This window comes from Python bivittatus, unplaced genomic scaffold, assembly GCF_059951505.1.
Source record: "Python bivittatus isolate LINGU-HERP-01145 unplaced genomic scaffold, Pbiv_v1 ctg000200_np1212, whole genome shotgun sequence".
Lineage (NCBI taxonomy): Eukaryota > Metazoa > Chordata > Lepidosauria > Squamata > Pythonidae > Python > Python bivittatus.
In genome coordinates this window covers 9669142-9686357 of record NW_028277040.1, presented here as the reverse complement: position 1 = coordinate 9686357, position 17216 = coordinate 9669142, and the positions used below count along the sequence as shown (strand labels likewise).

The 17216-nt window shown below is 36.9% G+C and overlaps 1 protein-coding gene across 6 annotated transcripts in view; it reads right to left on the bottom strand.

Moving 5' to 3' along the window:
• ANKRD44 (ankyrin repeat domain 44) overlaps nucleotides 1–17216 on the bottom strand; it is a 142505-nt gene that overhangs the window by 37533 nt on the left and 87756 nt on the right. For 2 of the 6 annotated variants that reach the window (XM_088135680.1, XM_088135684.1), the window contains exons 10-15: nucleotides 15227–15341; nucleotides 13949–14031; nucleotides 11186–11303; nucleotides 7877–7945; nucleotides 6299–6439; nucleotides 2547–2627 (exon numbers count right to left, since the gene is read on the bottom strand). In XM_088135680.1, coding sequence (XP_087991806.1) covers nucleotides 2547–2627; nucleotides 6299–6439; nucleotides 7877–7945; nucleotides 11186–11303; nucleotides 13949–14031; nucleotides 15227–15341 — 607 coding nt within the window. The remainder of the gene's footprint in view (nucleotides 1–2546; nucleotides 2628–6298; nucleotides 6440–7876; nucleotides 7946–11185; nucleotides 11304–13948; nucleotides 14032–15226; nucleotides 15342–17216) is intronic. The other 4 variants (XM_088135681.1, XM_088135685.1, XM_088135682.1 and 1 more) reach the window with 3 other exon arrangements.

Here is a 17216-nt window from a genome sequence, read left to right as displayed (position 1 = left end):
TGTCCTACTGTGCATAATGACTGATGCCAAACTAAACATTCATTGACATATTAAAGATATTTAATGCCAACTTTTTATTTGTCTACTTAATGGAATCTTGCACCTGCTGAATCTTCATTTCCACCATATTCACCTGGATTTTGTACAGTGGTAATTAAGGACGTGGAAATTACATACTTGCTATAAGATGCAAGTAAAAACATTCCTACTATACTACATTCTATAATGTTTTGTTTCTATGGGAGAATTAGCCACATAATAAATATATGTTTTCTTATACTGGAGACTGGCCAGATTTGAGTTACATTCTTCTCAACTGGGGGTTCCATGTGCAGCCAAGAAGAGTTGCCATCTGTACAGCCAAAGAGAGCTTCTGTGCTTCAAATAACCACACAGTGACAATGAGAAGTGCTTCTTTTCACAGCTCTTCATCTGCTGAAATTTTATTTGCTATGCAGCTATTCAAATTGAAGAAACGATTCTGGATATTGGATTCTAATACACTTCCCAATATTACAGCATTTAACTAATTTTTGAATGTCAACTGCTTTTATTATGTTACCTCTTTTTTAAGGAAACTCTTTAAAACCAAGATTTGATACATCACTAACTACTACGTATATTCTACCAAACTGGTTATTGATATAACAAAAACTACAACAATGAAAGTAATGAGAGAGACACATCAACTCTAAGTATCAAGTTTGTGAAGGACAGATCTTCCTTGCAGTATTTAGTACAATGCTCTTGACATAAAGACAACAGAACCTATCTTCAAGCCTTCTTAAAAGGCTACAGTAGCAGTTAACACACAAAAAATCTTTAAAAACACACACATACACAGACATAACTATCTCAACACATGTAGATGGTCATCTATGGATTTCTGGTTTTTTGTTTTTCTTTTTGCCAAGCAGGAGTATAGTGGCCTGTCAAAAATTAGGGGATTTTAAATCTATTCTCTTGCCAAGGTCAGATCTGCTGAGAGTTTTAGATGTCTACCAATTACTACTCTCTTTAGGGACAGGGAACCTGCTAGAGTTAAGATGATGATTCTGGAAACTAATGGATTCTTGCTGATTCCAGGTGACATGGGGGGAAATTTTCTGGCATGGACAGCGGACATGTTTGTTTCTGAACTTCTTCTTTGAATCCCTTGGTATGTACCAAGCTGAAAGAAGTAGAAAGACATCTGGAGCAAAACTCATCCCAAAGTTTATCCGACACTATTAAGATCTCATTATTACACTTTTCCTCCATCGCTGTATTCTCTTAGGATATCCAGTGGAACTTCTCCAAGTGACTTGGAACCTTCTGAGTTCTCATCCAGCAAGGAAAATGTGGAACCTATGGTAGTTCCATGTGACATGCCTCCAAGTTCCCCTGAGGGCAAAATTTATTGTAATCATGACTTGGATTCTGCAATTTTGGCAATTAGATCTGTGAAGGAGTCCAGGACAGCTTTAAGGCATGACAATGTGGTCAAGGCACTTCACAGAATTCAAACAGGCATCTATTTGTTCAAACTTTGCCTCTCTTGGCTTATTCAGGTAATAGAAAGGGGGTGCTTAGCCAGATCCAAGTGTTTATACATTTCTTCTTAAAAGCAGGAATGGTCCAATCTTCATTAAAGGAATCAGGCCAACATCTTTTTGAGAAAGGTGCTTGAGCTGTTGGTAGATAATCAGATCCAGACAGTCTTGAGCGAAGCTGATTTTTAACAGACATCGGGCCTGATCTTGGCACTAAAAGTGCCTTGATTAGGTTGTGAGATAATCCTCTGTCTTTACAAGAAGAGAAATGTGGAGTTGCTTCTCCAGGACCTTTCAGAGATTTCTTATACTATCAATTATTTTGGAGAGACTGAGTTAGCACTGTCTCTAGAAAGTGCTGCTGGGGATTTTCTGTTCAAGGCTGTAGCATTTAAATGGTTTGATGCCATGCTGTTCAATATTTACATTAAACTGCTGGCTGAGATCATGTGGAATTTTTAGTGAAGTAGCATCAATTTATTGATAACATGCAGCTCTGTAGCACCTTTTCATCAGAGTCAGGTAATGCTTAATCATTTCATCACTTCAGTAATGGAGATTATTGGATAAAAGCCAGTAAATCTGGCTCAGCCCAAACAAGCCAGATTTTTGTTAGTGGATGGTTAACCAATTTAGGTGAGTAGGTTCAGTCAGAATGACTGAAGCTGTATCCTACCCTCACACTGCAAGCATTGCGCCTTTTGGCTCTGCGTGCAGTGTCACAATGCATGTACGAAAGGGGCAGTGCTTGTGTCATGATGCTGCTTTTGTCATTTTGCAGAGGGCTATGTAACATTTTAAAATAGTTAAGTATGAAATAAACCAGTACACACAAACATACATCTACATCAATAAAGAAGAATTCTACGGTTAGCATTTTATGGTTTTAGATGTCAAATCCAGCAGTACACAGAGAGACAGAGCAAAACTAAGGAATGGACATAACTGCAACCCACAGAAGGAGAAGCATAATGCAGAGATGTGGTCAAAGTGCTATACTGATACCAAACTTACAATGCAGCTTCTTTTTCCTTCTTTTCATTGGATCTTTCAATTTCTTCAGTGTTTTCATGGGAGTTACCCAAAATATTCTTTCTGAATGAAAAAGGCAACTCATTTTGAGATTCTTTGGTATAAGCTACTCTTCATTGTTTTCACTTCAAACAATAAATACATTTATGAGTGCTACCAGGAAACTTTTTAATGTAAATGTTTGACAGATTGGCACATGGCAGGAGTCATAAAGAGCTCTCAGAAATGGGAAGTATTTCCAGGGTCTTCATTCTACACCACAGCATCACATTCAGCTACAATATTTTGGAACTGCTTTCTGATATTTGTCATTTAAGCTCATCTTTGCTAGATACAGTCTCCCTCACCATATTCCAACCTCTCCCTGAAGACTGGTTCAGCTATATAATTTTGCCAACAAAAGTCTCAATGAAACTCTCAGGCTCACACTTACCAATATTTGCATGGAGAAAGTAGTGTGTCCTACCTAGAAGGAAAATTCTATTGGAACTCTCTACACAAATGTTACTTATGTGTTCACTCCTACACAATTCTCTCTATTCTAGACCCTCCCTAAAAGGCTTCTGCAATGGCAGAAATTGCAATTATGTCTAATTCAATGTGGGTACAATATGGATTGGTATCAGCTGTACCAATATCAGAAGAAGGTGGAATAATTCAAACAAGTTTTTGGAATCCTAGGGCATAAAAGTATTATTCCCATTTTAAAGACATTCTCTCATTGCCAAAAATATAGGTGAAACACATGGCTAATCAGAACAAGTAATAATGACAGCCGTTCTTTCTTTCTCTCTAAATCCACACACCATTTCTGATGTAAGCACAAACTAAGATGTATAAAATATCTGTTTCCAATAGTCTGCTGATACACTGAAGGAGGTGTGAGGCCTACAGCTTCATAATTGCTATTCTAGCAATGCATTACATTAATAATTCACCTTGTTGATTATTTTAGCTTGCCCATCATTATAGTCATATTCTTCCTTAATTGAGAAGCCTTTTATGCATCCATTTAACTTGCTACCAACAAATGAGTCAACATCATTAAGAAAACATTGCTATATTTTCTCTCAAACGCTTAACAAAAACACTGCGGTCCATTTAAATTCTTCTGAAATTGATCTGTTAATTTTTAATTTCAGCTTGGACAAAAAAAAAAGATGTACTCAAAATGGCAAAAAAATTCTAAATGGCCAAACATAGATACACATAGATGTGTATCATCCAACAGTGTTGGAGAACAAATATATGTAATTATGGAAATACAGGTGGTATTTTAGTTTGTATGCACAACTGTTAAAGCAAGTAGAAAATTTGCAATATGTGGGACAGGGCTTTATTTGATTCATGGATAAAAGCATTATGAATCATTTCATACATCATAATATTACCTTCAAAACAGAACAAAAATAAACTTCATGGATATCTGAGACAGTATTTCATTAGATTTCATAGACCCACCCAAATGATTGGAATAATACACGGAATTCTTAAATTTTGATTGGTTGCATCTCTTGTTAATAAATAGTGTCATTTTCATTACTAAACCAGTTCTCCCTTCTCCCTTAAACATTTAATTAAGAAAATATATGTCCCTTCAAGGTCACTGTCTGGAGAACGGTGTAGCTCTTAGCATTACAAAAGCTAATCTTTTTCCTAAATCAATCTTTTTTATCAAGACAGCTCCAAGGAATATTATGCTAAACTAGATATTTTTGTCTACACATGGCTTTTTCTTTCAATAATCGAAACTGAGGGGGGAGATCCACTCAGTCATTCATCCTAATTTCCTGTCTTCAGGCACGCACTTTTCAAATAAATCTTTATATCAAGATTTAAACACTTTTCCAATAACCTACTGGAGAAAAGGTCATGAATTTGATGGCACATAGTAGTATGATCCACCAAGGAATTTTTATGATCTTAATGTTTAAGTTATATCGAACTCAACTACCAGTGGGAGAGCTGAACCTAGTTCTTTCTATTTCAACTGTATGGAAATTCCTAGCTCTAAAGAAACCAGCTATTCTATTATAGTCTTCCCTAGAGTTCAAGACATTCTTACTTGCTCTCAGGATAGAGGTAAAGACTGTGAAGTTTATTATTTTTAAAATATAAATAAATTATGAATCTATTCTGTTTCATAAGCACAAATCTTGACTGAGGCCCAAAAACTTTTTTCCAGTTTCAGTCTTCGAATTAACAATGTGTGTGTGTGCATACATATGGATGTAGATAGACATATATGTACGGATGCATATGCATCCCAGCATGTGGGGGTGTACGGATGCATATGCATCCCAGCATGTGGGGGTGTTTTTTCAGTGAAGTTCTGCTGACACTGGGAAAAAAGGACAGGATTGTTGTTATTGTTAAGCATCCCCCTTTTACAGAGATTGGAAACACTTCAGATCGGCATAGGAGATAATACTGGGGACTTGGCTAATAAAACTATGGGAGAATAAAGAACACATGAGCTGTACTACTCACACACTACTATAGCAGAGTTGTTCTTTTAACTGAAGCCAAAACTCCTTTCATAATACACTTAGTGTAGACTAGTATTTTTCTTAATGCATACTTAATAAAGGAATGGTTCAGTCCCTAAGGTCTGTTTGATACGTTAACATGGCAAACCTTTTACATGTAACTATAAATCAGAGGCACGAACCAAAAACAATAAGTTTACAAGGGCAGCAAAGATTGTCTGCAGCTCTCCATATTTGCACATGGTGCTAATATACATATTTACTTCTACATGAACCACACTCTACAATGCATGAACCTTATAAATTTTCTTTCTCTACTCCTTAAATTTCTTTATAATAGAAAACTATTTCCTCATAATTTGATGGGATTGTTTCACATATTATTGGATATTTATATTTCAAGAACCAGTTTATAGAGAAATACTTCATTTAAAGTTATTATTTTAAAGAATATTTTTGCTAGAGACTTATGCATCAGGTATAAAGAACTACATTATTATGAGATGAGCATCAAAGCCAGAAATACTCTGGCACAGTGGAACATAGCTTGCTATAATTTCAACATTCACTCAGAACAAAAGAAAATGTAGAGATATGATCACAGGGATCAGGAGCTTTAAGAATATAAAGAGGACATTTTAACTCCATCATAATGTCATGCTCCTGCCAAACCTTTTTGCCATTGCTTGAAACTTAAAACTGTTTTATGTCCCCATATGACAAGAGTTTTCCGAATGTCTACTCTAATTCAGGAAGTTTAATTTATTTTAGGCAAATCCAACGTTCCGAAAAAGATTTAAGAATACTAGTTAATGGGATTTTTGTGCAACTGGATAGCTGTACATGCGAAAAATAATGAATTTTTTAAAAAAGCAGCTGTCATTTTTGTTATTCAGTAGTTTTGCTAAAATTTTGGAAGGCAGATGAAATATTTATATGCCATATACAACCATGTGAGAAGCTGTAGCAAGATAAACACAAATAAGGGAGTAAAATATAAAGAAGTTGAAGCTGGCATATTTGTAGAGATCAGCAACTTGAAACAAACTATGCAGTTGCAAAACCAACTCAATATGCAGGAGGAGGTAGTAACTGAAAGCAATTCCAGTAGCTGATGCAGACTTTAAAGAGGTATTTGATTCAAAAGGTAGTTTTTGTTCAAATGAGATTGCTGCATGAAGAGAACAGAAATGACACTGGCTTAGCAATGAATTAGAAACAAGGAATACAAATAAGCTTGTTTACTTTCTGTCCATGTCTGAGGCTGCAGCATAGTGTAAAGCTGTTCGTCCGCAGTCATCGGTTTCATTAATATTGGCCCCTGTGGTTACCAGCATCTCAATACATTGAAAATGACAATTTGCAGCTGCATAGTGCAAAGGTGTTCTGAAAAATAAATAGAACCATATTAGCCAAGGCACTACTTGAGTAACAGGATATGATTATGTTAACTGTTTCTGACAGCAACATTACTATAGGGAAAACCCATTTCGAGGTACCATAGCACTATTTAATTGAATGCAGAACATATTCTTTCCCTTGCAGTGAAGATTTGAAATAAGCACACAAGAAATGGTTAAGAAGTGAACAAACAAAAAGGATGTGAGATGCTATTCAACTAACTAAAAACAAAGAATAAACCATAATAAACCACTAGCTTACTATAAAAATAAATAAGATTTATTACAAAGGAAAACTCTGCACAAAAATTTACCCAAGCTGTTGTCGCTATAGTCAGAAAACAAGATACTCATATGCCTTCACTGCATGTGCCGGTGCGAAATTAATGATTTAATTTAAGGGAAAAAACTTTCAGAAGGTAGGGTAGGGGCATCCTTTCTTCTTCCAGATATCTAAATGTTGCTTATTAGAGCTTGGCTAAATATAAGGGGTAACTCAGAGTGACTAAGAGAAAAGTATTTTTTAGAAAAACTCTTGATTCAGCTGTTTAAATAATGACAGAGACAGCACAACCGTCTATTCTACACTGAGCCTTCCTTATACTGAATTAATTATAATTTCTGGGCTGCCATATAGATGAACTCTAGTGCAAAATAATCTAGAAGCAAACAATTTAAATCTTACTAGGAAAGGGGAAAGAATACACCACTGATATATTGTGCATCTCTCTCTTTTGGGGTTACATTTTGGACAGGGAAGGTTTATTTCTGATCCTATGAAGGAAGTTGTAACCTTATACTGTAACAGATATAGCCATTGCTGTCATCTGTCTCAGTCTTAATTCTATACTGTTATGTTTGCACTTCACCTAGTTCGTGTAATATAAACACATTTATTGTTGTTGTTATTATACAATCGCAAACTTTATTTTTACTCTGGGGAGAGGAGAGGAGGAGATCATCCCAGCTTTAGGACACTAGTTAGCCTAGATCCTTCAATGGATTGGATTCCCAGTCTGGAAGCAACCTGTTTCTCCTGGGGCTGCCAAACAGAGCATTATCAGTCAAAAGATACAGTGCAGACATTTTTTTCTCCTTGACAAATTTTCTCAGGATGAAATATGACAGAAAAATGATGGGAAAAGACAGGAGGATTACAAATGGAGAATGACCACATCTGAATTCAGTGTTAATCCCATGAACAAAGAAGGATAAGTAAGTGAGCAATAAAAGGCTTGTCTGAAATCCTATGTGATATCTTGCCAGAAAATTGTTGGCATTAAGAATTGTACTACATGTTTTCCAAAGATGAAGTTTGGCAGCCAAGCATGAGCTCCCCTTAATCCTGCTCTGTTAATTCCAATATTGCAAGGCTGAGATCTAGACTTCCACATTGATTTTTAAAGTTTCATAAGTTACAAACCTTCCATATTTGTCTTTTTTATTCAAATCTGCTCCACTGCTCTGCAAGAGTTTCACACAATCAACATTGCTGAAAAGACAGAGAAAGAAAAGAATGCATGAATAAAATAAAACAGTGTAGATGAAAAAAAGTCCACTGATGAAAAAAATCACTGTTAACCATTCAGGAACTAGGAAGAACAAATTATAATATATCAGTAAAACAATAACAATTAATTGAGAAAACCATGTGTAAGCATGTCTTCCTTAAACACTGAAACATCATTTGTACTGGTTAGCATGGATACCACAAAGGGTCTATCAGATGTGCCAGTGCTCATGTTAGGTGACAACGCAAATCAGCCCTTGGAAAAGGCGGCCTCAGAATTCACACCCACATATGTGAGCTTCTCATTTGGACATTACAAATGTAATCAAGTAGTTTCCAAGAAAACAATTATGTGAAAGTTTCCCACCTAGAGATCACCATATGCTCTCTAAAGTATTCTGCCTGTACAAGGTTAAGAAGCATTTGGCTCAAACGAAGGACAGCTTCTGAATTTATGTATCAGCACTGCATTATTAAAAACAGAACTCTTGTTCCGCTTATTGAGATAGATTTTCTAATTTCTAATTAATCTGTTAAAAAGCTTTATCAACCATAAAAATACATTTTCTAAAAGTATTGAAGATGCTATGATAGAAACATACTGAATACGTATTTCATGTGGCTTTGTGAGAGTTTTAAAATCTGCAAAAAACAGTCTACAGTGAAATGAGCATGCACACCATGGTAAAAATGTGTATAGCTTATTATTTTAATTCAACTCTCTGCAAAAAATATTTTATTATTGTATTTTATGACTGGTCAAATACTGACTCACTGCTGTGCTCAAGCATCCCAACTTTTCCCCTCTTCATGATAGCAATAGTATAAATGTCAGCAAGTGCAAAGGTAAAGACATTCCAGAAATAATCTGAGTATATTTAAACCAGTACTGTAAAGGCTTAGCTTCACATCTCTGATCACTGCACATTCACAACTGATGAGCATAATGAATGCTGAGTTGCTTTGCTCAAAACAATGGAGTATGTACAGTCCTCTTCGATGGCTACTTAACAAAAAACAAAATAATAATAATTTGTGGACACACACCTGTCAAGGTTGCTATGACAATAAAATACTTTATTTTTAAGGCAGGAATCCATCATGTTGTATGTTAGATCAGCCTTCTCCAAGCTGGCAACTTCCAGATGTGTTGGGGATTCCCAACCAGAATGGCCTTTTTTAAAAAAAAGTATTTAAACCTCATAGAGGGATGCAACATAAACAAATATGTCTATTTAGAAGAACATCCCACCAAGTTCAGAGAAGCTTAGTTCCAGGTAAACACATTTAGGATATAACTCTAGAACCAGCCGTTAGCAGTTTATAGTAGAATCTTAACCACTTGATGTTTAGCATATGACAAGCGAAGAAGAGTTTCACTCTAGAGAGGCCCTGGTTATGCTTACTGAGATGACAGCAGGGAAGGACCATGAAGGAGCTGGCTTACAGATGGAATACCTTGTTTTCTTCCCATGTATGGAAGGACATGTCTTGCCGAATAGCTCAAGGAAGGAACTCCCTTAGTTCCGCCATACTTTCTGTCCTGGCTGGAGAAGTAGACATTCCACTCTAGTCCCTCCCAGATCCACTGAGATTGCTCTGTTCTCTCTTACAATTACCTACCAGCCACGTTCAGAGTTCTGATACATACCCCCAAAGAATCTTTTTTTCCTGAACTTTTAACAAAAATCTTAGTTAAATATGTGAATAACAAGAACGTTCTTTTTAAACAAATTGCATAAATTTAATCTCATTAATTTAGTTAGAAAGAACCACTGCCCTCAATTTATTTCAACACTGCTTAATTTGTTACAGGCCCCTCTGACTAGAAGATACCCTGCACACAGCCCACTGTGATGAATGGGGACAGCACAAAAAGACAAAAAGGAAAAAGCACAGCTCTGGATCATTCCAATACATTTATTGGAATGTGCAGGAGAACATCCTGATGAGAAATGTCTTGAATGAGCTAAGAAACCTTGAGATAAATTTGATGCAATGGTTATTTCAAGCGTAACTAAAGGAATTAAGTTCATATTCTTTTACATTCAGTCAATCTCTTGGCCAGAAGAACTGTATCACAGCCCTTGAAGTCTGTGGCCCGCTTTTTCCTCTCTCATCCTTTAAAACAAGTCTTCAGATTCATAAATTTTAGAACAGTAGATGTTTGCCCTTCCTTTTTATAGCTAACCATTGATACAAGGGAAGGCACAGTCTATTAAAAGGAGCGATCTGGCTGTAGGACTATGAGTGTTTATTTTCTTTCCTGTCTGGCGATTCTGTTTTCCAGGACAGTAATTTACAATTTGGCCTATATTAAAGAACAAACTATGGGCTTGTCTGGTCTGGCCTGAATGTGCAAGGAAGAGAAATCCTACCCATTTAGGAGAGAGACAAGCCCCGAGTACAACTGCTGTCCTTGAATTCATGTCCATTTAGGGTGTGTGTGTGTGTGTTTACTGCTCTCTGGGCTAATTCAAAATGGCAAATGTAGAAACCTAAAAGAATCCTAGCTTAGTGCAAGCATGGATGTGAACACAACTGTCCCCAGTCTGCTTTTCCTTTATGGCACGGCAGCTGATTTCTTGCAATACACTAGAGTTGCAACCTCTGTTTCTGGGTAAGGGAAAACCTGCTCTGTTAAAGGGTGAAAAGCAACAGCCCCTATGCTGTGGGACAGGACTCCACAATGCCCCACATGTCAATGGAGAAAAAAAGGGCAAAAAAGCAGCTCGATCTGGGCTTCACATCTCTTCGTTTACACTGCTCCCACATTACTTGGCTGGTCAAAGCCCTTTATGCGAGAGCCACAACCCACAATTAATTTTTAAAGATTCATCTTTACAGATGGGGTTTTCAGCATGATAAACTGCAGCACTTGTGTGATGGCTGAGGAATACAATGACCAAAAAAGGAAGAAAAACTCAGTTGAGGGCGGGTGGGGGGGAGCCTAGTCTGTGATAGGGGAATAGTGGTACCTACTTGACTCAAGGAAAGCAAGCATAGTTTGTCATGTGCAAAACCAGGTTTTTTTTTCTCAAGTGGTGTCTGTGGGGTGTGTGTGTGTGTGCATGCACTCATGCATCCCACACAAAACAGAAGCCTCATAAATTAAGTTTTTGTGTCATTTTGCTGTTCCTCTTTGGAAAAAAAAAATTGCAGGGAGACCACAGAGCTAAAATTACATATATCTTTTGCAGTTATAATTTCAAAACTACTCACCCTCCTGCAGCAGCAGCATGGAGGCACGTTCTTCCAAATTTATCTGGGGTGTCTATTTCAAAGCCTGCAGACAGCACGTGCTCATTACTAAACAAGGACACTATGCTATACTTTTGTCCTAGTTAAACCGCAAGAAACATTGCAGAGACAGAAAAATTAGTTAGTCAGAAAAAAAAAAAATCAGAATGAAGACACAACTGTAGTCAGCAAGAGGTTGTTATGGAAACGGACAGTGGCTGTTCAAGCTTGGCCGCTACAGAAAAAAAAAAGAACCATAAAGTCAAAAAGAATCTATTTTCACATCCAGAAGTATTTAAATCATGCAGCAGGCATTTTCAGGAGCAGACTTATCAAGAGAAGTGACAGCAGGCGTGAAGGCAGAGAGCTCTGGAAGGAAAATGAGGAAGTCACAGGAATTGCCTCAGCATGCATCAAAGAGGGTTTTTATTTACTAATGGCCTCAGATTTTGTACAGGAATAGGAAGAATGACTTTCTAGGGAAGGACAGATTTTTGTATGGAGAGCAGCACAATTTTACTGCAGTAAGAACCTAATAAAATCCACACTTAAGGGGGGGTGGGGTGGATTGTCTCTGGGAAATTGCAAAAAAAAGATGATCATTTCCCTTAAGGCAGCAGAGACACAGGGATTCACAGGGATGTCGAATGACTTCTGTCTGCTTTTTTTCCTACATAATCCCCATCTCCAGAGATGAGAATAATTTTTCAGGAGGTCTCTATAAAGACTGAACATTCCTTCACCAGAAGTTGATGGGCGCTTCTGCCATAGAGAGATGGAGCAATGGAAACCATGGATGCAAATTGTTTGAACTGGCTAATGAGAAAATAATTGAGCCTCACTTAAGATGTTCCACAGCTCTGAAACTGGATTTAATGTTTGTTTAGTATGATGATGATGACAAGGATAAAGGAGCTAAGAGATTAAGGAGACACATCATTGTTCTCCCACACTTCTGTAATCATCTCCACCCAGACAATACAACTGCTCCAATATTGGGCATTTGAAAATGTCTGAAAGTGTACATGTGAAAGCAGTTTTCATTATCCTTCCTTTGCCATACTGTACTGATTTTAACATTAATGGATGAAATAACTGGGTGCTCCCTCTACAGAAAGACATGTTGCAAGGATTAGAACTGGTGGTAGACTTTGCCCAATGGAGGACAAGACCTAGCTGGCAGGTCAGAGCAAGGGACAGCTGCTTCACTAATTTTGGAGAGCAAGTAGTTAGGCAGTTGGGAATAGCCCACATTGTGGGAAACTGATATTTTGATAAATATTTTGTCAAAAAGTAGCATATTGGTCTTGGATGGTGAAAATAGCCATTAGTTCTATTATCTGCCTCCTTGTTCATCAAAAATGGTGAAGAAAAATTGCACACAGAGTCCCTGGGCATTGCTGGGGGTAAGTCTGGCCCTCCAAAATAGTTGACTTAGATTGCCCTAATTTTTGACATCAAAAACATTTAAGAGACAAAAACATTAATCTTATGTAGCCTCCTTTAATCTAGTTTATTTCAAATAATATTTATGGATTTCTATAGGACTACAGAGTGACATACAAGTCAATAATAAAAAACAAGTGACATTGAAATTAGAAATTTAAAATAAGATTAAAGTCTCAGCAAAGGATATGGTAGCAAAACAAATAAGAGCAAAAGGGGACAACATGATTTCCTATTTATACAATGCTTTACATTTTTTATCATGTATCTGGGAACCCAAACAGAACAGCCTTATACCTGTCTGCTCTAAAGTAAACCCCATTAGGCTCAATATTAAGATAGATTTGTTGAGAATTCTGGCTTATTATAAAGATAACAGTCAAGCAAGCTAGTACGTACTTCCCAGGTACTCCCATCTGAAACCTCCTACAAGCCAGAATGGGAAGAATAATCAGAAACATATCAGCCATAGAAAGCTTACCATTGGTGGCCAAATTTGAACTGCAAATCCTCTAACAAGCCAGGATTGTGAACAAATGATGAATTATCTCAAACTCCGCAGTTTGGGTTTGGATGTAAAGTTAACCTTATTTTGACTGACAGAAACCACTCCAATTTGCTTGGGGAGATAAGCAGAAGCAACTGGGGAATTGGTAAGTTCCTGGTGGTGGGAATTGTTAAATGGGAGGAAGAAATCTGCATGCCAAGATTCACAGGAAACCTGGTTTACTGTTGTGCCAAATTACTGGGAAAGATCAAGCTTATTACCAGGTAATAAGGTAGTTGTTTTATAAACAAAAGGCTCCTTTGATTCACAGAAAGGATTTCAGTTCAACAGAGTCTCCTTTGTACAAGAAGAAACTGCAACGTTGCAGCTGTGTTCCCCCATCCCACCCCCACAATCAAGACCCATAAAGTTGCTCTCCGCCTTGTCCCCTCTGCCTGTAGATTTTTCAAGGTTCTGCAGATGGAAAGGCAAATGACAAGAATCACTCCTTCCTTTCCTCCAGAAATAGTACAGTGTCCTATAACTGGTGCTCTAACAACCGTTCTTTGTGGTCATTAAAGAAGGGGAGAGCATTCAGCATGCTTCAAACACAGACAATACATAGAACAGGATTCTATATGTATTCAAATAGGAACACGTAGACTTGCACATATAAACATATGCAACACCATGCATTTGAAACAGAACATAAGAACATTCATTTTTTAAGTACGTGAACATACATCAGTGACCCATAACCAGCTCATTCACAACGTTAACTGAGTTTTGCATTCTTTTTTGCATTTGCTTACCTGATGAAAGCAACTTCCTACAGCAGTCAGCGTGTGCATTAAGTGCTGCCAAGTGTAAAGGAAACATGCGATGGATGCCACATCTGAAAAGCAAACAAACCTCTGATATAAACATTTCTTCAGATAAGGTTTGTAGGCCTCTCTCTGTGTACGTCTCTCTTCTAAATCTATTTTCCACGGGGAAATCGGGGTTTATGTCACAGTGATAAGACAGCAATATGTTTTCTAGTGACATATAGTAAAGCTTTACAAAGATTTCCTGCTTACTAAATAACAATCCCCTCCAGAACCAGTTTGTAATCTCCTGTTGTACAAATATGTTATCAGGCAGATTGGTAAAAGTACTGGAATAATCTACAGGGTTCATCAGAATTATATAATTTCCAGGTTGCATTTTAAACATTTCCTATCTGAATACAAATAAGTCAAATTTACTCATTTACTCCTTCATCCCCCTACGCATAATTATTTCAAGTAATGTCCTTTGACATTGCTTGAGCGTTCTGTTGCAAAGCTGCTGCCTTTGGATGCCAATCTGGAAGGACACAAAATGATCTTGACAAAGAGCAATTCAAATTTTCATTCTTGGTCCCAGATAGATTATCTCATCTCAACATTGATGTCTATCTAATGATTCCAAGCAGGATTCTCACTTCACTGGACATCTCAGGCACTGGCAGAGGTATTTTATTTGATCAACATACAGGTCACTGAAGCATGTAATAGAAATTTTGAGTGGATAACATGGATTGCTGTTTCTCTCACTGATGCTCGTTTCTATCTTCAGTAGTTAGAAAAGGAATGCATTAAAATTCATACAGGAATAAGCCCCAAATATTGTAGTTCGTATCCTTCTAACCTTCTTTCTAAATCTAACCAAAGGTAGTAACAATATGTGGTATTTTTCACCAAAAAGAAAACATAGCAATAGTTCTGAGTTGTACGGTCCAAAGCCCATTATAAAATTAAGTCTAGAAATGTTAAAGGTTAAAATAAAAACATTATTTTAATTTCTGCTAATTGCAGTTGTAAACAGTTTGCTGGTCCTGTCCTACCAGGGACTTTAACCAAAGACTACTGGTGTCATACAGAATCAATGGGTTTAAAAACAAACAAACAAACAAACAGGTCCAGAAACCGCTAAATCCATCTTGAATATTCACAACCATTGCTAAACTGACCATCTTCCCAATCCAAGCTGTTGGTGCACTCTAAAGTCCCCATTTATATCAACAGTATAAGTTTACAGTTTGGAATATTACTTCTTCAGCAACTTACTTGGCAGCATCAGCTCCACTGGTTATTAAGGTATTAATCAAAAGCTCATGTCCATATCTTGCAGCCACATGAAGGGGAGTGTTGCCATCCTTATCAACACAGTCAATTTCACCTCCTGGATTTGTCATTTTAATATGAAAATAATAGGTAAGGATCAAGTGCAATTTCATAAAGAGATTAACCATATTATTTGCAAGGAGTAGAGATTTCCACCCATACCAGCCAGCAGAAGAGATTATACAACTTACCTTTGTCTTTTCACCATTTACAATATATTATTTGAGACAGAAATATGCAAGTAATTAGCAATGAATTTATTGAATGGCTATAGCAGAAATTAATAATCTAGTAATTGTATACTACTGGAACTAGTACTATATATCCTGAAGGTGCCACCAAAATACAGAAAATTATTACCATACAACTTTGAATAAATATGAGAGGATGCATGTCCAAAAATGACTCTCAATTTTGGTTAGGCTGGCCTTACAGCAAAAACCACATTTGGAACACATTTTGGCCTTGTAATATCTTCCTTAAGAGTTAGGCTGCATCCTCTCCAAGGTGGTGAAGGAGCTATGCGATCCCAACTGGGCTCTGGACAGAGGTTTTGCCTGAACTCCAGCCAAAAATACTTTTACTGCAGCAAATGTGAATTATGCACCTCTAGAATAACAGAAAGATTTCAGGGATATTCCCAATTTCTATGCATTTTGAACAACATGCTCCATATGTGCCCTGCATTTACAGGTAATACAAAATATTACCCATAAATACTTGAAATTTTTCATCTGTTCACCTGTGTGCCTATTCAGAATTCTTATGTTTACAACATAATTTATATCTGACAGTAAGATCAAAAGTGAATTTGAATTCAATAAAAGCTGCGTATAACACAGATTCTGCTCTTACCCAACTCTATTTTTGCTTAGGCTAGCATTTTGTGTGAACCCAGTCTAAAAAATTCCCTAACTCTCTTGCCACATAATGTAAATATGACAAATAAGTTAGCTCAGCTTCAGAATTTCCCATGACATTTTAGCCAACCCATATTGTCAGACATATGTTTGCTTTTCTTTCTTTTTTTTGCTAACATTATTCTGAATGAAATTAGCAAATTCACCTCCACTTCTGGCTCATTAGTATTCCTACTGCTTTGTCAATTACACTTAAACCTATACTGAGATTATTTTTATTACACAATTTCACAATTCCTCATCAAACTGAAGAAAGGTTTTGAGGGGGAAGCTGTAGGTCTCTGTCACCCTCAAAATTTTTATTGTTTACTTAAACCAGGAATAAGCAATCCCTATGGTTTAGTACAAAAGGCCTACTTTTTACAACCTCCTACAAAAGGTGAGTTCAGACCTCTGGTAAGAGCAGTCTGTCCCTTCTCTGAACAGAACAGCATGACAGAAAGCTAAAGAGAATGAGAGAAAGAGAGGGAAATTATCACCCACTCAGGGTGCTCTGATGTGGATTGTCTGTGTCATTCATGGAGTTAAACTATATAGTGGGCTAAATGTGGCCACTATGATTTTGTGCCTGTATTTCCCCTTAGGACAGGAAGGCCTGGCGCGATATGGTTCATGGGGTCACGGAGTCGGACACGACTTAACGACCGAACAACAACATTTCCCCTTAAACTTCTATACATGTGTGTGTATCCATATCTACAACTTATGTCAAAATATATATTTTGTTTGTACTGCTTCCCCAAAATCCAAATATTTCTTACCTGATTTAGGTAATTTCACTGATCAATACCAAAATGAAAAAAAATGCTGCCAAATTCTCATTTAGATTTAGGCAAACGGGATACCTAGGTTTTTCTTTAAAAAGGATTTCCTTGGTAAAAGGCAGAAGTAGATATTATCAGAAGCGAGGTTAAAAGTGTTTCCAGTTTGTACTATCTTTCTGATAATTCATCATACCAAGAGCTTGGACAGCATCCAAATAGAAATAAAGACTTTCTTAATGAGAACATCAT